Source organism: Macaca nemestrina, chromosome 1 (assembly GCF_043159975.1).
Source record: "Macaca nemestrina isolate mMacNem1 chromosome 1, mMacNem.hap1, whole genome shotgun sequence".
NCBI classification, from domain to species: domain Eukaryota; kingdom Metazoa; phylum Chordata; class Mammalia; order Primates; family Cercopithecidae; genus Macaca; species Macaca nemestrina.
Window position 1 is genome coordinate 101,101,437 of NC_092125.1, and position 20,520 is coordinate 101,121,956.

A 20,520-nucleotide genomic window follows, 5' to 3' on the forward strand; every position below is an offset into this window, starting at 1 on the left:
TAGTTTGGGGTTGGGTGTTGTAATGCCTCCAGCTTTGTCTTTTTACTTCAAATTGCTTTGGCTATTTGTGATCTTTCTTTGGTTCCACATGAATTTTAGAATACTTTTTTCTAATTCTGTGAAGAATGATGTGGTAGTTTGGTAGGAATAGCACTAAAATTGTTTATCTGTCTTGTAGCCTTTTGGTGGCGTCTTTAGGGTTTTCTAGATATAGAATCATATTGTCAGCAGAGTGAGATGGTTTTAAATTCTGATATTAGTAAAGAAGATAGTAATAAAAGCATAATCTATGCTTAAAATTAAGAATGTAAAAGAAAAAGTAAATTTAACCCAAAAATAAGGAGAAGGAAGAAAATAATAAGGACATGAAAAGTAAAGAATTTAAAAAGAGCAAAAAGGAAATCAACAATATCACAATTTGAGTCTTTGCAGTTCTTAGAGAAATTGATAAATTCCTAAGAAGACTGACCAGGAATAAAAAGAAAGAAATTACAAAAGCAGAGATGAAAGAGAGAATATTAATTCAGGTCCTACAATATTGGGAACAAGTTACTGTCAATAAAGGAGAAAATTTAGATTTCAACAAATTCTCTTAAAACCACAACCTACCAAAAATAAAAATTATGTTTAAGCAATTGATTTTAAACTATAAAACTTCCCAGGATGAAAACTCTAGTTCACAGTTGTTTCATTATTTAAGAGAAAAGATAAAACAAGCTTACACAAATTGTTTCAGGAAATAAGATGTTGGAGAATCATTAACATCTCGTTTTATGAAACCAGAATAGCACTAAAACTGAAACCCAAGAAGTATATTATCAGAAAACAAAATTAGAGACCACTATAATACATTAAAATACTTTCAAAAATGTTTCTAACAAAATAATAGAAAACATATTATATCAATGCATATGAAGGATAATATTCCATGTCAAAGGAGATTTATGCTAAGAGTGCAAGACTGATTTATTTTTTAAAAATACATTAATATAATTCACTACACTAACAGACAAAAGGTGACACATTGATCTATTCACCTCAATATTTGTGAAAAAATGTATTTGTAAAAATCAATATTTATTTTTGGTAAATACTTTGTTTCTATGAAAAACATAAAGCTAACATCACACTTAATTGCAAAATATTGAACTCCTTCTCCTAAGATGTCCACTCTTGCCAACTATGTACAACATCTTATTAAAAGCCCAAACCAGTGTGCTAATGCAAGAAAAGATATAAAAGGTACATTTATTTGGAGGGAATAATTAAACTTTCTTCATTTGCAGATGATGTGACTGAGTACTTAGAAAATATCACTACATCTACAAAAATAGCTACTAGAACTAATAAGTTCATTTAGCAAGATCTCAGGTTATGATAGATTGATAGGTAAATAAATAGATGACAGATCAAATTAATTTTTTATATTAGTAACAGAAATAAGAAATGAAATTTTAAAATGTCAATTTTAGTAGCATCAAAAATATAAAACAATTAGAATTAAATTTAACAAGAATGATAAAGTATCCTATACTTAAAACTATAAAGTTAATGGGTAAAAATTAAGTTAAACCCAAATACGAATGACTTCATTATCATAGGGTAGGAAAAGATTTTTTAGCCAGAACGTAAAACACATAGACTTAGAAAATTAACAAATGCAATATTAATTTATTTAAAAACTCGATATTGTAAACATATGAATACCCCAAACTTATCCACATATTTGATGTTTTCTTAATCAAAATTCCAAGAAGCTTTGCTATAGAAATTCATAGACTAATTCTAAACTCATACATATATTCCTATTTAACTTCCACAAAGGTTCCTGTGCAATGAAATGAAGAAAGGAAAATCTTTCCAACAGATGGTACGAAAATAAACTGCATTTTGGTATAAGAAAAACAAAACACCTAATTCCTCCTTTGTTTTATATACACAAATTATACAAAATGGAGCACAGGCCTAAATGAAGAAACAAAAATATAGAGTGGCTACAATACGACATAGGGGAATATCTTCATTATGGTAGGGTAGGAAAAGATTTTTTAGCCAGAACGTAAAACACATAGACTTAGAAAATTAACAAATGAAAGTATGAAAATTAAAAACTGCTCATCAAGGAGCAGAAAGGCAGAGGAAATTATAAAACTACTTTATAAGAAATACCTATTTCTATTTAGCTAAACATGGATGAGTATATATATTTCCACAGAGTTGTAGAAATAAGTTTTAGTTTTAGTTTAATTCATAATAATGAAAAACTAGAAATATCCCAATGTTCATAAGCAAGTAAATAAATAGGTTGTGGAATATTCATACAATGAAATAATATTTAGCAATTAAAAGGAATCGATATGCAACAGCATGGATAAATCTGAAAAACATGTTGAGTGAAAGAAGAGAGAAGCAACAGAGTACATATACAGTATGATTCCATGTATGAGTTTACAGAACAAGAAAATGTTATAATGGTTACAGAAATCAGTTCAGTGATTGTCTCTGGCATTTTGATTGGAAAGAAATATGAGAAACCTCTCTGTAGTAATAAAAATGTTCTGGATCTTGAATTCAGATCTGATTTCCTATGCACATGTGTTTGTCAACACTCACTCTACACTCGTGATCTGTGCATCCTACTGTATTAAATAATATCTCAATTAAAAAATATATTGTCTTATTGATGTGAATTGCAGATACAGAAGCTTGACAAAGTCTTCTTGGAAAATGATTCTTTTTTAAAAATTTTAATTTAGTTTACTTCAATCATTACATTTTTCATAATTATAAGACAATAACAAAACCAGGAAATTGATATTGGAATATGTGTGTATATTTTTATGTTATTTTATGGCATGTGTGGGTTTATTTTACCATCACCAAAATCAAGATGTATTCTATCTCTCCTGTGCTACTTTTTTATAGTCACACTCACCATCTACCCTCACCAGTAATAACCCCTGACAAACACTAATTTGTTTTCGTTCTTTATAATTGCTATTTTCAGAATTTTATATAAATGGAATCCTAAAGTATGTGACCTTTTACAATTTTTTCCCTCAACATAATACACTTGAGACTCATCTAAATCAATATCAATAGTTCATTCACTTTTAATGCTGAGAAATATGCCATGATATGGATATACCACAGTTTGTTTTGCCATTCATCTATTGAGGGATATCTTTTAATTTCCAGTTTTGGGTTATTACAAATAAAGCTGTTATTAACATTTGAATACAGGGTTTTGTATAGATGTAAATTTTTATCTCCTTGAGAGAAAAGCCCAAAGTAATTATAAGGTGGTATGGTAAGTATATGTTTTGTTTAAAAAGGAACTGACAAACTATTTTTCCGAAGTAGCTGCACCATTTTGCATTCTCACCAGCAATTTATGAGAGATCCTGTGTCTTCACAGCCTTGTCAGCATGTGGTATTATCGCTATTTTTTTTTAGGTTTTTTGCTGTTGTTTGTTTACAGTCCAACTTTTATTTTAGGTTCAAGGGGGTATATGTGCAAGTTTTTTACATGAGTAAATTGGGTTTCACAGGGGTTTGATGTACAGATAATTTTGTTACCTAGGTAATCAGCAAAAGGCCTGATAATTTTCCAATCCTCACCCTCCTGCCACCTTCGGTCCTGGTGTCTATTTTTTCCTTCTTTGTATCTATTTGTATTCAATGTTTAGCTCCCACTTACAAATGAGAACATTCAGTATTTGGTTTTCTGTTACTAGGTTAATTCACTTAGAATAATGGCCTACAACTTCATCCATGTTGCTACAAAGGACATGATCTCATTCTTTTTTAAGGCTGTGTAGTATTCCATGTTGTACGCATACCACATTTTCCTTATCCACTCTACCATGGATGAACATCTGGATTGACTCCATGTCTTTCATATTGTGAATAGTACTGTGATGAACAAACATATAAATATGCTTGTGTCTTTATGGTAGAATTATTTAAATTCTTTGGGTATATACCCAGTAATGGTATTGCTGGGTCAAATTTCTACCTCTAGGTCTTTGACAAGTCTCCAAGCTACTTCCCACAGTGACTGAATTAATTTATATTACCACCAGCAGTGACTAAGCATTCCCTTTTCTCCACAACTTTGCAAACATCTGTTATTTTTTGGCTTTTTAATAGCCATGAAAACAAATTTCCATTGAAGAGAGAATCAATAAATATTTGCAGTTTAGAGAAAGTACACATTGTAAAATTACCTTGGTTTATGATGCTTTTTAAAATGAAATGTGATGTTCACTTTTGGATGAGTCAACTCTCTGTTTTTATAACTGTCATAAACCTAACTCTTATTTCCATGAAAAGTAAATATGTGAATTTGTGTTTAAGTTAAACAAAATACTATATATGTTAGTTCCTAAAAAAGACATATGTTCTTTGAGACAAGTAAACTGCATTATAACTATACCTCAATTGTGTCTTACTTATGAGTTGGTATTCTTTTTGATGCTAAACGCTTGAAATGAGATGATTGTCAGAGTTAGACCGTTTGTATCTGATATTCAGACAATTAAATGATATTAAGCTGGAACTGCTGGCTAAACTGATAATTTAGTTTTCTGTTAAGGTCTCATGCTTTAATGGAATACTGAAAACACATATCACTCATCAACTGCCAAAAATGTTCACTTCTTTGCTAAACATGTTTTTCCCTGTAGATAAAATATCACTTTTTCTTGCTCATTTCAAGATATTTTTGTCTTTAGTCTTTTGGAAGTTCTACTATGATGTGTCTTGGTATAGAATTATTTGATTTTATCCTGTTTAGCATTTGCTCAACAATAACAAAAGAAAATGGAAAGAAAAAGTAAGTGGAAACTTTCTTCGTTTTTAGCATGATAAGCTGTTTTCCATTGGAACCTGGGTATTTGAGTTATCTTGTTATGACACTTTGGATCTTATTTAAACCTTCTGGGTTTTTGTTGTTGTTGTTGTTTTGGAGACAAGAGTCTCGCTCACTCTCCCAGGCTGGAGTGCAGTGGCGTGATCTTGGCTCACTGAACCTCCGCCTCCCAGGTTCACGCCATTCTCCTATCTCAGCCTCCCGAGTAGCAGGGACTACAGGCGCCCACCACTATGCCTATGTTTTTTAATTAATTAATTAATTTATTTATTTATTTTTGTATTTTTAGTAGAGACAGGGTTTCACCATGTTAGCCAGGATGGTCTTGATCTCCTGACCTCGTCATCCACCCATCTTGGCCTCCCAAAGGGCTGGGATTACATGCGTGAGCCACCATGCCTGGCCTAAACCTTCCGTTTTACCTTGCTTCTTTTAACACTGCTCCAACAGGGGAAAGTGGGAGTGCTCACGTTTACTACTAGATTAGGCTAGAAGTCCAGATTCTCCATTCAGCCTCTGTTGACTTCAGAAAAGGGAATACTCTTAAGGAGAGAATCCTCCTTACTGCTGGGCTGGGTGGGATTTCCAGCTCCCCACTCTCTTTTGCTTACCCTATCTTGACCATTCTGAACGGGTGCCCCTTTAGGGCTCCCTTAGCCTCCACTGACATCACTGAGGATTATGTTGGGAATGGGTATTTGGTGTCATAAGAATTGACACTGAGACAAAGGATCTCTCAGCAAGCCTAATTTACCTTCTGCAGAAAGGGTGCCACTTGCTAGCAGTCTTGCCACGAGAGCACACACGAACGAAGGAGGCAGGGTCATTTATAACCTGACTCATCCATCCTAGTCTGTGTCCAGTTTCCATCGGCTGGAACAGGACCTCACATTCTATCCTTGTCCCAATTGGCTAGCAACTTAGAACTTTCCAAAAGAGGTGAAAGCAGAGGAGAACAAAGGAATAGAGGAAGTAACTTGTGGAATGCTGAGAAAAGCAAAAACACCTCCAAATAAGGAAGAGGAACAGGCTATGACCTAATGCTTGCTTGGACCTGTTTAGGCATGCCAGAGCAGATATCTTAGGCTAAAATGTAGGAGCTAAAAACACAAAGTATATTGATTTCTTTATTATGGCCAGCAGATATTTAAGAGGATTAGCACAGATATTTGAGTAAATCTCAGAGAGGTTACTATTTATTCTCAATTTGACTGGGAGGAAAGTCCCTTTGAAGAGGAACCTCTATTTCATTTTTATTACCTCTGGGAAGTGGTGAAAGTCCTGACTCTGCAGTAGGTGTCTTCGACACCACAGAGTGCCTTGCTTCTTCCAAGTGAGGGTGGAAATCCCAGGTTCCTACATGGTCTCCACAAACACTTCCATGGGAGATAGGGTGAATAGAAGAGTATAAATAGCTAAAGTATATTGTAGGCTAAAAGGATTTTACCAAAATATCTATGAACCAAGGTGATTGAAATAAACAGTATTTTCATTTATCCCAAACTTCTGGACATAAAACCTTAAACAAAGTGTTCAGAAGAAACAGCTGAACAATCATATTTAACAATCATTTGATAATAACTGGAAAACTTACGATGAATTACTCAGAAACTGAAAGAAAATTGAATGTTAATGAAAAACAGTGAATACCTTTCTTTACAAGTCAAGTAGAGTCCTTATTATTTTGGGAACATAGAAAAAGGAACTGATAAAATTATCTTCCATTTAAATTACTGAATTGAACTTTAAGTGATAGATCATTAATCTATGAATGGTATATAACTTGGATGGAATTCAAAGAATCGAGTAGCATTACTATTAAAAAAAAAATTCATTAAAACTCCTTTAAAGATTTTCTTCATGTTACCATAAATAAGAATTTCCAGTGTTTCTGTCTGTAAAAATAAAACATTTTGCAATAAAATGGATTCTGATCTGTTTTGTTTTTATAAAAATAAATACTTATCATGGATATATGAAGTAATTCTAAAGCAATGTTTTTGTTCGGGGATAATTTTACTTTAAAATTTTAACTATCACACTTACTAACATTTTCTCTTTTATATAATGTATAATAAAAACTTATTTTGCAATCAACGAACAAAGATTTTGTTATAGAGAAGTACAAGGCAGTCAACCAAAGATGTATACATGTGTGTATATATATATGTATATATATATGTGTGTGTGTGTGTGTATTAGAAATGTTCAAAACTATAAGTAAATGTTCAAAAGTATAAGTAAAGGTATAAGGCAGTCAACAAAAGATGTATAAACATAAATATATATGGGGTATGTGTGTGTGTATTAGAAATTTTCAAAAAGAAAAATAAGATATATATTAATGGAAGATGTAAAACAAATTACTGTTGCATTTAAATTGTATTGAATACATTTTTTAAAATGAGCTAACAGGACTATATTAAAACAGTAATATATATAATATATGATAGTTATTTATCTCCATATGTAAATAAATATTTAGCAGTCCCCAATATAAAGGGAACTTCCCAAGCCGATCTGAAACAATCTGAGATATTACTTATTATATTTTTCATTTCTGTAATCCCATTTTTATGGCTTTTATAATTTTTATTTTTTTCATATGTTTCAAGGAAATTTGTAATTACTTATTGAATCAATCTTATGGAGGCTACTTTAAAATCATTTTCAATTCTACTATCTTGTTCACTTGGTACTGGCATCAATTGGTTGTCTTTTCTCACTTAATTGAGATTGTATTGGTTCTTGGTATCAGGGATGATTTTCAGTTGAATCTTGGCATGTTTAATAGTATGGTAAGGTCTCCATATTTAGACTTAGTGCGTAGGTTCTGGAAACCATCCCGGACCTTGTTGACACAGACTCTGGAGTCAAAGAGCTCACCACCTATCAACACTGGGCCAAGAGACAAGTTGAACTTCCCAAGTTTTTCTAGCAATGATCATCCTGCTACTGTCAGCTTGTGTGAGACAGAGGATAGATTGCTCTTCTAGGCACTGCTGGCCATGCATCTATGGGCAGATGAGGTCTAAATGGCTGGTGCAAGATGGGGATTGAATTAGGATTCAAGCTTTCTTGGTAGTGCAGCTACAAACAGATTAGAGCTCTCATTGCCGTTGGTGATGAGTCTCCCTATGAAGCCTCTGTTGGGCTTCCTTTTTCTTTTCCTTTGACCAAAGACAATGGATTTTACCTTTCCTTTATTTGTTTTTGTCTATGCCTGTTGCCAGTTCAAGGTTTTGAGCTGTAGGACTTTCCACATCCCAGTCTGGGATTTATGAGAGATAAAATAAATCCTAGGAAGCTTACTGTGGTGTTGTTCTTCAAGTCCTGAGGTATGTGGTCAGTCCACCTTCTCTTTCTTTTTCACCTTTTAGAGTCATTTTTTGATTGTCTATTGAATTCTTTCCAGGTTATTTAGTTGTATTTAGAGAAGAAGGACAGAAAAATAGTGAATATACATCATCTTGTCTGGGAACCTGAATAGATTAAACTTTTCAAGAGACTGAAAAATTATTTTTCAAAATTTCAGACTATTTTATCACTTACACATCTCTAAGAATAGTGTATGAGTTATAGTTCTTTCAAATCCTCACCAATACTGGTATGGTCAATCTTTTTTTCTTAATTTTAAATATTTGAACACTTATGTAGTAGAATCATATTGTGTTTTTAATTTGTATTGTCTAATAAATGATAAGGCTGAGTATCTTTTCAAGTACTTATTTCCCATCTAATTATATATTTGTACTGAACTGCCACAAGATAGTACAACCTATAGTACAATGGAAACGGGAATTTCAACTCTATTTTATTTATTATTTTATTTATTTTTAGAGATGGGATCTCACTATGTTATCCAGGCTTATCTCAAACTCCTGGCCTAAGGCAATCCTCCCCGCCTTAGCCTCCTGAGTCGCTGGGATTACAGACATGAGCAAACACCACCGACTTGCTGCTTATTTTTAGAAGTCTTTCCTAACACCCCTACTCTATATGTCTTTCTGACAACCTGGTCCAGTTGTTTTTATCTTACCTCATCTAATCATTGTTGTAGTTCTCAGCTTACTACAGTGCTGCTTACTATAATACACTTTTCATGGACACAACCTTCTTTCCTCCAAAGGAGTATAAACCTCTTGTTAGAAGATATCATTTCTTGTATTTTTCTGAGTTCTCCTGCAATGTTTGGAGCAGTCTTTTATACACTGTAGACCTTTCTTAAGTACCCAGAAAGGGAGTCAGTGATTAAAGGGAAATAGTGAGTGTATTTGTGGTGAGTGGTGTCAATGAAATCCAGAGCTATGCAGTAGTTAAGATAGCAAAATGTATTTTATTCAGGAGCTATTGCAATAGAGAAAAACAGATGTCCATTTAACACTGGGTTTAATTTTGAATACAGTGTGGAAAAGCGGGGATCCATAGCCAAAGGATGGGTAGTGGAGTCAGTGAATATGACTCCACATCAGGAGTAAGGAGGAATTCTCACTGAACTGATCTAACAGAACACTTGCTGAAGACAGGTCAGGATGATTATATATTACCCAGAGGTTGGTGGAGGATGAGGAATTTTATTAGCTATTGAGGGTGACTGAATATCAACGGTAAGGGATTCTCTCCAACCTGACTTAGCAAGGTTCTTGCTACAACTAGGTGGTACAGACTCAACAAGGATGGACAATCTGAAGTCCAGTTGAGAAGAGAGCTTAGAGGAGTGTGACTAAAGTCTGGTCTAGGTGAGCACTTTTGTCAGCAAGAGAATGAATTGAATAAGCATTAGGGTTGCAAATTTTATTCACCCTCGCTGCCAAAAACAAAACATAAAGTAGCAGAAAGCATTGTTTATGGGCAGGATATAAACTCTGCAAGTTTAAAATCTCCAGAGACTCCCAGAAGAGTTTTACAAGTCACATGTTACACAAAGCACTGTAACTAATGAGAACAAATTACAAAGTTGGGTGAGGAAGTTATCTGCTTTCTCTGATGAAAGAGAGAGGAATCCCTTAGGATCTCCTAACCAAAACCAAACCTCTAGAGCTCAGGAATCTCAAGCGCTTATAATAATCAAACCATACCTCTAAATCCATAGAAAGGAGGTTCTAAACCACTGTAATTTAGTGGGCAGTGGGGGCTGATCACATCAGGTATGGCCTAACCTCACAACTCCTGTCACAGAACTCTAGAGCCGTAGAATATTACAGCTTGCATGAACTCAGGACCTTTTTTCTTACTTCCCATCTGGGGAAACTCAAATTCAGAAGATGCAGCAGCTTTCGCAATGTCACTAAGCTAACACCAAGTTTTTCATATTAAATCAATCTCTGTCTCTTTCGAGCGGTGAAAAAAGTATGCTTCCAGCGATATTGTGAAGATTATCTTTTGGAAGAATGTAATCGTGACAGTGAATTGGCTTTGGAGCCTGATAAAATAAACGAGGTAGGAAACTATTCTAGATGGTTTTACTCTCTTCTCCTCATAACTAATTGTCACTACAAAAAGGAAGGGTCATTGGGATAAAATTACATACCTTTTCCATATCACCATTTCTCTTTGGAAAGTGTGTGTGCATATGTGTATGTATGTGTATACACACATATATGTGTGTCATACATATGTCATATATATATATCATATGTGTGTCATATGTGTGTCATATGTGTATATATATACCACCATATATATGTATGTAACATATATATGTGTGTCAGTGGATTCATAACTGAAATTAAATTTGACACAGGTGGATTTAGGGACAACTTCAGAGATAGATGAGGTAAGGTGGGACATAATATCCTCACAACACATACATACACACACACACACACACACACACACACACACAATCTTGCACACATTTGGAATATACCAGAAGTAGAGATTCTGACATTTATACTCTACTGCTGATGATTCACCAAGAAAATATTTAGCACACAGTCAAGTAAGGACTAGATAAGGAAAGACCTATCTTGGAATTTGTATGGGTGATTATTTGCATTTTCAAAATGCTTATGAATTTAATGGTGACTTTAAAAACAGCACCTCTTCCAACCCCTTAGCTGCCTCCTAGTCCCTGCCTCAAATCCCAGGGCTGTGTTGGAAGAGGTAGAACACGTGTAAAATCAGACTGTTTTTTCTGGTAGTATGTTAGAAAAAGCTTGGGTTTTGTACCAAGGACATCAAGTACTAAAATAACTTATTGCTATACTAATCTGTTTTATATTTTCCCTTTGCTATATTTAATCCTTCAGTTCTAGAATCCACATAATTTCCTTTCTTACAGAGTTACTGTGAAGGGTCAAGAGTGCTTTGGAGCCTTGGTGTGTGAAGCGCACTACTAATAGGAGGAATTTTTTACAGTGGCTTAGGAATAAGTAGAAGGAACCTATTGAAGCCTAATACTTCTGGAAGGAAAAAGATGCCTCTGAAATAGCTGAAAATGTAGCAGAATGATGATCATAGAGAAAAGTGGAACAAGCATCTACAAGGAGATTTGGAAACCAAAGATACTCATACTGAATGTGGTTACTAAAGAGGCTCACACCAAAAGGCCTCACGAGGAAGCCCCGGGTTTTAATAGAAATGGTCCTCTATAATGTTCCCTTCGGTAAGAGACCAGAAAAATAATCTTCTTATTGAGAAATAACTGCTCACTAAGAAGAATAGATACAGTGAGTGAAAGGGAAACAGAATGGAGAAACAGTTGATAGGAGATAAGAAAAGATTAAGTCATGTGATTCATGTATGACTGTCAGAGAGTAAGAATCTTGTAAGGTCTAAGAAGACAAAAAACCAAAGGCGCCTTTAAAGTAGAGTCCAGAGGGTTGTGGATTATTTCAGGAGCCACTTATAATTCAGATCATTTTTCTACTGTGTCTTCTGACTCTCAGTGATAAGTTAGACTCTGCCATGAGAATGCTTAATCTTAGCTTAAACAAAACTTAATTAGAGTGGAAAGTCTGTTAACCTCCATGCTCAAAAATCAAATGCTATGCAGTGCTGAATAACAAAGGAAAACAAAAATCATTTATATACTAACCACTTTTTTGATGATTAACTCATCCATCTAACATTCGCCAGGAATTATTATCTTCTTAAAGTGTTCTATATTATTACTCTGAAAAATACAAAAATATAAGACTTATAGTCCCTTTCTTGAAGCACTAAACATTGATAAATGAAAAGAATATACAGTTCAAGTCAAAACTCTTTGCATCTAGTCTCAAATATGCCACTTCCGAGACACAATTTTATTTCTAAAATAAGTAATCACATTTGTCCTGCCCATTTCACAGCTGTCCCATGCACTTTACATTTATGCTGTGAAGAGTAAAATCAATAAACATTTGAAATAATTTGGAAAAATATAAACCTCATAAATGCTAGTTATTAAATATGTTGACATATGGGGCAGAGAAAACAGTAGCTCAATATACTACAGGGTTGAAACAATGTGTTAAATATAAGGACAAACAACATGCTATAGAAATCAGAGGAGTATGAGATTAAATCAGATGTAGCATTATTGAGAAATTTATACAATTATTAAATGCCACTTATTTTCTTTGAATGCTGAGCTTGGAATTAACAAAATAGACACAATCTCAATTGCCACCTGTACTATGCTTGTGTAGTCTGCTTATCAAACCATCCACAGATTTAATTAATTACTATTAATCCTAAAGGTCCTAGGCTTCCCTTTCTTCTTTCCCTCTTCTCAGAGTAGAAATAATGACACTTTTTTTTTCTTTTTTTTTTTTTTACTTTCCTTTAAAATTCTAGGACCTAAATATATTCTCCAAGAAGGGTTAAGAAGGGTTTCTCCAACATTGCAAGTCATTGTCCAAGTTTTGTCCTAAATTACTTGGAAATCAATTCTCGATATTTACACAGTAAATATTTATAGACCATACAATGTGTGGAAGTTTATGTGTTGGACCCTGACTCTGTCTATTATCCACCTAAAAGTTTTCTCTGTGTTCAGAAGCTCATCCAAATAAAGCTCACCTAATGCATCTGAACCTCCTTTATCTGAGCATCAACTGGAGTGTTTCCTCCCATATTATATCATCTGCTCATAAAATCCTTTTAAAAATAGGCCAGAGCAAGCCTTCTTGTCATATACATAGTGATGTCATATACTAAGTCATCACTAATTAGCCGCTGAATAAAGGAAACAATAAATGGATGAAAAACGAGAAAAACACATTATCTACATATAAATAGTTTTGCTAAACTACATGAAAAAGCAGTGATAATTGTAATTCTGATGATTTATCTTAGGTATCATTCAAAAGTTGAATGTTTATTGTTGTTTCTTTCAAATTTCAGACATTCAAATGATGAGGATCAACCAGACAGTCCTGAAGGAATTCATTCTTGTTGGCTTTTCTGTGTACCCACATGTACAGACATTTCTTTTTGTGGTCTTCTTTTGTCTCTACCTTCTCACCCTTGCAGGTAATCTGACCATCATGGGCCTAACCCGGGTGGACAGGTCCCTCCACAGCCCTATGTATCTCTTCCTTCGTTCACTCTCCTTCTCTGAGACCTGCTACACACTGACCATCGTCCCAAAGATGCTGAAAGATCTACTGGTCAAGGACAGAAGCATTTCAGTTATAGGTTGTAGCTTACAGATGTGCTTCTTCTTGGGACTTGGTGGTACACAGTGTATCATCCTCACTTTGATGGGATATGACCGCTTCCTTGCCATCTGTAACCCTCTAAAATATCCACTGCTTATGACCAACATTGTATGTGGACAACTTGTGGCCTCTGCTTGGACTGCAGGCTTCTTTATCTCTCTTACAGAGACTGCACTGATATTCAGGGGCTCTTTCTGCAGACCCAACCTTGTCAAACACTTCTTCTGCCATATGCGGGCAGTTATTAGGCTGTCCTGCATAGACAGTAATCTCACAGAATTCATTGTAACACTGATCTCAGTGTCCGGCTTGCTGGGTACCTTTCTGCTCATCATCCTGACTTATGTCTTCATTATTTCTGCTGTCCTCAGGATTCCTTCAGCTGAGGGCAAGCAGAAGGCCTTCTCCACCTGTGCCTCCCATCTCACAGTGGTTATAATGCACTTTGGTTTTGCATCTATTGTTTATTTGAAGCCAGAAGCCTCAGGAGATGACACACTCATAGCAGTCCCTTATACTGTCATTACCCCCTTCCTCAGCCCCATCATATTCAGCCTGAGGAATAAGGACATGAAAAATTCTTTTAGAAGAATGTTGGGAAACACAATTGCCTTGAAAAATAATCTTAAGTTGTTGCTGCTTGTTTGAAGAATGGCTCAATGTCCCCAGAATTCAATAGGGGCATTTATCCTGTGACCTCTGGAGAAACCTATACCATTTGCCTTGTTCCAGAGGTTGGGATATAAGAAGCAAGTGACTCAGACTGTGAACTAAGTCAACACAGGCATCTACTTAGCTTGTTAGAGAAGCTGTCCAACCCTTCTACTATCCAGTGTCAGAAGAAGAATGTCCCTGCAGATATAAGATTCTGATAATCAACTTCCAGGCGTCCTGCACTATTCATGAATTGAGTAAAAAGCGTGGAAGGAAAAAATAGCATATAAAACCACTGCACTGAGAGATGTTTTAAATATCTAAAGATGTCAACCATGGCTCAGGCTTGTAAAACAGCATATAAAACCATTGCACTGAGAGATGTTTAAATATCTAAAGATGTCAACCATGGCTCAGGCTTGTAATCCCACCACTTTGGGAGGTCGAAGTGGGCAGATCACTTGAGGCCAGGAGTTTGAGACAACCCTGGCCAACATGGTAAAACCCCTTCTCTACTAAAAATACAAAATTTAGCTGGACATGGTGGGGGGTGCCTGTAACCCCAGCTACTCGGGAGGCTGAGGGAGGAGAATAGTTTGAGCCCAAGAGGCAGAGTGAGCAGAGACCGTGCCATTACAATCCAGCCTGGGTGACAAGAGCAAAGTTCCATCTCAAATAATAATAACAACAATAATAATAACAACAATAAAAAATGTAAAAGTTAAGGATTTTTTTTAGGCAAATGCTATGAAGCACTGAAATGCACCTCCCATGACACAAATCATTTCTGATAAGAGATGTAAGAGTATTGATGTAATTTTGAGTTCTGTTACTTTTGGGAATGTTATGAAACAAATGAAATAATGGATAAATTTATTATGCACATTAACTGATTAAATTTATCCCTGACCATGACACTCTTTCTTTGGGATTATTTTCATGACACAGGTGCAGACAAAAATCTCTGCTACCTTCAATCTGCAGCCATTACTTAGTGGCAAGCGTTTTCTTTTACTTTGGTTCCACTCCTGACAATTGGTTATTCAATCTAGGGAAGCTAAAAGTCTCAAAAATAAATACTATTTACTCCCTTATTATGGATGCAGAGGATGTTACGTCAAGTCTAGACTCAAGATCCTGAACCTAAATTTGGATCAATTAGCCTGCTTGTGCCTGATATAGTGACTGTGGTGGGGATTGCTAGTTGCCAGAAATAAGTAAGTAAATGGAAGCTGAAAATACCCAAAGACTCATACCCATATGGGCACTTGCTTTATGACAAGTAGAGCATTTCAGTACAGTGAGAAAATGATAGACTTTCAATATAACTGGTGCTAGGAAAATAACATATCCATACGGGAAAAACAAACTCTGAAAAAAAAAATCAATTTCAGGAAATCGAAAACTAAATTTGAAAAGTGAAGCAAAAAAACTTTTTAAAGGTAATTAAGAAGATATCTTCACCAACTTGGGATAGAAAATACTGTTTAAATTGTATGTAAAATTTTTGACTAAAGTGAAAAAGGCAGATTAAACCAAAATTCAGACATTTTATTCATCAAAAGACACTATTGAGAGAGTGGAAAAGAAAGCCAAATCATATAGCTATAAAGAAATTTCAGAGTGATAAGTATGAAATTTAGGATCATAATTACTTTTAGAAGGAGGGTCTGTGATTGGGCAGGGGCGAGGGTCACATGAAAAACTCCTGGGCCAGGTGCGGTGGCTCACACCTGTAACCCCAGCACTTTGGGAGGCTGAGGCAGGCGGATCACCTGAGGTCAGGAGTTTGAGATCAGCCTGGCCAACATGGCAAAACCTAGTCTCTACTAAAAATACAAAAATCAGACAGGTGTGGTGGCGTGCGCCCGTAATCCCAGCTACTAGGGAGGTTGAGGCAGAAGAATCGCTTAAACCAGGGAGGAGGAGGTTGCGGCGAGACAAGATCGCACCACTGCACCTCAGCCTGGGCAACAGAGGAAAAACTCCTGATGGTCTAGGTAGTAATTGCAAAGGGTTTTGCTCGTGAAAGATTCACTAAGCTATGTATTTGTTTAGATAATTTTCTGTGTTTACATTTTATTTTATAATGTAAGGATTAAAGCAATGCACAGAAAGAGAAAAAAGTCTGTAACATGTAACTGGCAAAGGCCCTCATTTAGTATATACAGTCATGCATCACTTAACAATGAGGATATATTCTGAGAAATGTGTCTCTTTGTGATTTTGTCAATGTGTAAACATCACAGAATGTACTTACACAAACCTACAACGCACATAGACTGTATGATATAGCCTAATGTTCCTAGGCTACAAATGTGTACAGTATGTTACTGTACGGAATACTGCAGGCAATTCTAACAGTAGTGTTTATGTATCTAAACATATCTAAGGATAGAAAAGGTACAATAGAAATACGGTTTTATCCTCTTGTGAAACCATCATTGTCTTTGTGGTCTGTCATTGACCAAAACATTATTGTGTGGTATATGGCTGTATAAACAATTTCTAAAAGAAATAAAATTCTCAAAAAATAAATTAAAAGACAATAGAAAAATTTCTAAGAGATGCAAATAGATCTTTTATAAAAGAGAATATCCAAATGTTCAATAAGTACCTTAAAAGGTGCTGGGTCTCACTAGTAAGCATGAAAATGAACATTAAAACCCCAATAATAATTTAAAAAATCTCGATGAGGTATTACTACATACTCACTTGAATAGCTAAATTTAAAAGGCTAGATTAGAAATACCATTTGACCCAGCCATCCCATTACTGGGGATACACACAAAAGATTATAAGTCATGCTGCTATAAAGACACATGCACACATATGTTTATTGCAGCACTATTCATAATAGCAAAGACTTGAAATCAACCCAAATGTCCATCAGTGACAGACTGGATTAAGAAAATGTGGGACATATACACTATGGAATACTATGCAGCCATAAAAAGGAATGAGTTCGTGTCCTTTGTAGGGACATGGATGCAGCTGGAAACCATCATTCTCAGCAAACTATCGCAAGAACAGAAAACCAAACACCGCATGTTCTCACTCACAGGTGGGAATTGAACAATGAGATCACTTGGATACAAGAAGGGGAATATCACACACTGGGTCCTATTGTGGGGAGGGGGTAGGGATAGCATTAGGAGATATACCTAATGTAAATGACGAGTGAATGGGTGCAGCACACCAACGTGGCACATGCATACATATGTAACAAACCTGCACATTGTGCACATGTACCTTAGAACTTAAAGTATTAAAAAAAAAAAAAAAAGCCAATGAGGTGCTACCACATACTCACTTGAATGGCTAAAATTAAAAGTCTAGATTAACGAGTGTCAAAAAAGAAACATGAAGCAACAGCAACAAGAACCCTTCAGTGCTTTTTTTTTTTTTTCTTTTTCTTTTTTTTTCTTTTTGAGATAAGTCTTGTTCTGTCAACCAGGCTGGAGTGCAATGCTGTGATCTCGGCTCACTGCAACCTCTACTTCCCAGGTTCAAGCGATTCTTCTGCCTCAGCCTCCCGAGTAACTGGGATTACAGGTGCCTGCCACCACACTTGGCTAATTTTTGTATATTTAGTAGAGACAGGGTTTCACCATGTTGGCCAGGCTGATCTCAAACTCCTGATCTAGATGATCCACCCGCCATGGCCTCCCAAAGTGCTGGGATTACAGGCATGAGCCAACAGTGCTCTTAATAAGAGTGTATACTTGTTCAGTCATTTTAGAAAACAGTCTAGTATTATAAACTTATTTTGGAGATTCTCATACCCTGTGGTTAAACTTTTCTACTCTTATGTGCATGCCCTAAAGAATAGTCGGCACATGTGTATCATAAGACATACATAGATGTCCTTAGACACAATATTTGCAAAATGGCAAAAGCTGAAAATTACTCAGCTAATATACTACAGAATAGATAGAAAAATTATGGTATATTCATGTATGTATCAGTATGTAGTAATAAAAATGAATAAACTATAGCTATATACTTCAGCATACATGTGAAACTCTTTTTTTCCTCTTTATATCATATCTTTCTTCTATAATCTAAGATATTATTATAATTCAAGACTTTATCTCTGACCCAATTTCTCATTAGGGTTTTCTAAATTTTTATACCCAAGAAATTTCCTTAATGGGAAGAAATGAAAATATTCTCTCCTGTCAATAAGCAATATAGTAAGACATTAATGAAGAATCAAAATAGGAGATAATTTACTTCTGTTCTGCATTAAATGTAGATTGCTTTTTGTGAAAAAATATCCATTTGTCTCTTCTATATGTATGAAAAACTCATTCTGTTCAAGACACTACACTAACCATGAGGAAAACAAAAACACACAAGACATATTTTTTTCTCTCAAAAAACTTACATTCTACTAGTGGGAAGGCTAAGAAATTATGATGTAATATGAGTTAAGGGTTATACAGATTTATGGCAGCACTCAGGAGATATAGTACCCACATAAGATCATTATAAGATTTACCCATATTGTTGGCCAACATCCCCAGAATAGACTGTTCTACCTGAATATCATTTAATACATCCTCTAAACAGGAAAAAGAAAGAGCCAGGAGGAACCCTCTTTGGGTAATAACAAATTGCAAACTCTGACTTCAGTAATCATTCCTTCAAAGAAGTCTGAATTTTATTGAATTACTCAGTAGAGAAATTTATGTTCTAGGGCATTTTGGAAACAATGGAGAAATCAGTAGGTAATTATTAGGTTAAAAGCTGGATGTAGTCAGGATAGGGGACAACATAAGCTCTGCCAAAATTATTGTCACCCCAGGGTGACTAGGCATATGTGTGTCCTCTGAAAAGCAACATCAAAGACTTAACACAGCAGAAGTATAGGGGAGGATAAACTTTACAAAAATAATCCAGCCAGTCACTGAACAAGTAAGCAAGCAAATAATGAAAGCAAGACCTAGTGGGGAGAGAGGGGAGAAAGACCAGTAACCAGAGTTTCTAAAATATATTATACAAAATTCCAGTTTCCCATATAAACTATGCAAAGAAAGAGAAAAATATGACCCATACATTAAAAAAAAAAAAAAGAAAATCAGACAACAAAAACTGCTGGCGAGAGTGTGACTAGATGCCATATCTAAAAGATGGACTTCCAAATAACCATTGTAAATATATTTAAAGATCTAAAGAAAATCATGATTAAAGAAGTAAAGGAAGATATATGACAATGTTACATCAAATACAGAATACCAACAGAGAGACAGAAATTATAAATAAAAACCAAATTAAAACTCTGGAATTGAAGGTATAACCACTAAAAAGTTTACAACAGCACTCAACAATACATTTGAACTAACAGGAAAAGAAAATGATGAACTTAGAGTGATAAAAAATATGCAGCTCAAAGGAAAATGAGGAAAAAAAAAAAAAAAACCATGAAAAAATAGAGCCTTAGAGAAATCTGGGACACAATTAAACACACCAAAACTGGTGTAATGGGAGTACCAGGAAGAAAGAGCAAAGAGAAAGGATAAGAAACAAAATATCTGAAGAAATACTGGCAGAATACTTTCCAAATTTATTGAAAAACATAAAGCTACACATCTAGGAAGCTCAACAAATTTCACATAGGATAAATGCAAAGAGGTACACAAAAAGACACATCATAGCAAAAATGCTGAAAGTCAAAGACAGTGAGGAAATTTTGAAAAGCATCAAATGAAAAATGGCCCATTATTTACAAGTCAGCCCCAGTTTAACAGCTGACTTTTTAGCAGAAACAACGAAGACTAAAAAGCAGTGGGATAACATACTCAGTGTTCAAAAAACAAAACAAAACTTGTCAACTAAGAATTCAATCTCAAGGATTTTAAAATTGTCTTCTTTTAAAACAATCAAAAACTGGAGGCCAGGCGTGGTGACTCAAGCCTGTAATCTTAGCCCTTTGGGAGGCCTAGGGAGGCAGATAACCTGAGGTCAAGCGTTCGAGACCAGACTGACCAACATGGTGAAACACTGTCTTTATTAAAAATACAAAATTAGCCAGGCATGGTGGCACACACCTGTAATCCCAGCTACTTGGGAGGCTGAGGCAGGAGAACCACTCGAATCCAGGAGGCAGAGGATCATACCATTGCACACCAGCCTAGGCAACAAGAGTGAAACTGTCACACACCCACGCGCACACACACACACACACACACACACAAAATTGGAAATCACGAAAATTTTCTTCAAGAAGAAACTACTTAAACTGTACATATCTATGTCTTAAAATATTACTCAACAATGAAAAGGGATAAACTGTTGATAGAAACACACAATCTAAATCAATCTCTAGACAATTATGCTAAA

The 20,520-nt window shown here is 35.1% G+C and overlaps 1 protein-coding gene across 1 annotated transcript; it reads left to right on the forward strand.

Annotated features, from left to right (window-relative positions):
- The first annotated feature begins 1,163 nt into the window (after window positions 1-1,163).
- Window positions 1,164-14,169, forward strand: LOC105498274 (olfactory receptor family 10 subfamily X member 1). The gene is made up of 6 exons (XM_011770275.2): window positions 1,164-1,242; window positions 7,691-7,840; window positions 10,212-10,312; window positions 10,617-10,649; window positions 11,408-11,480; window positions 13,157-14,169. The coding sequence occupies exons 1-6, from the start codon at window positions 1,164-1,166 to the stop codon at window positions 14,167-14,169; spliced, it is 1,449 nt and encodes a 482-aa protein (XP_011768577.2).
- The last annotated feature ends 6,351 nt before the right edge of the window (window positions 14,170-20,520 follow it).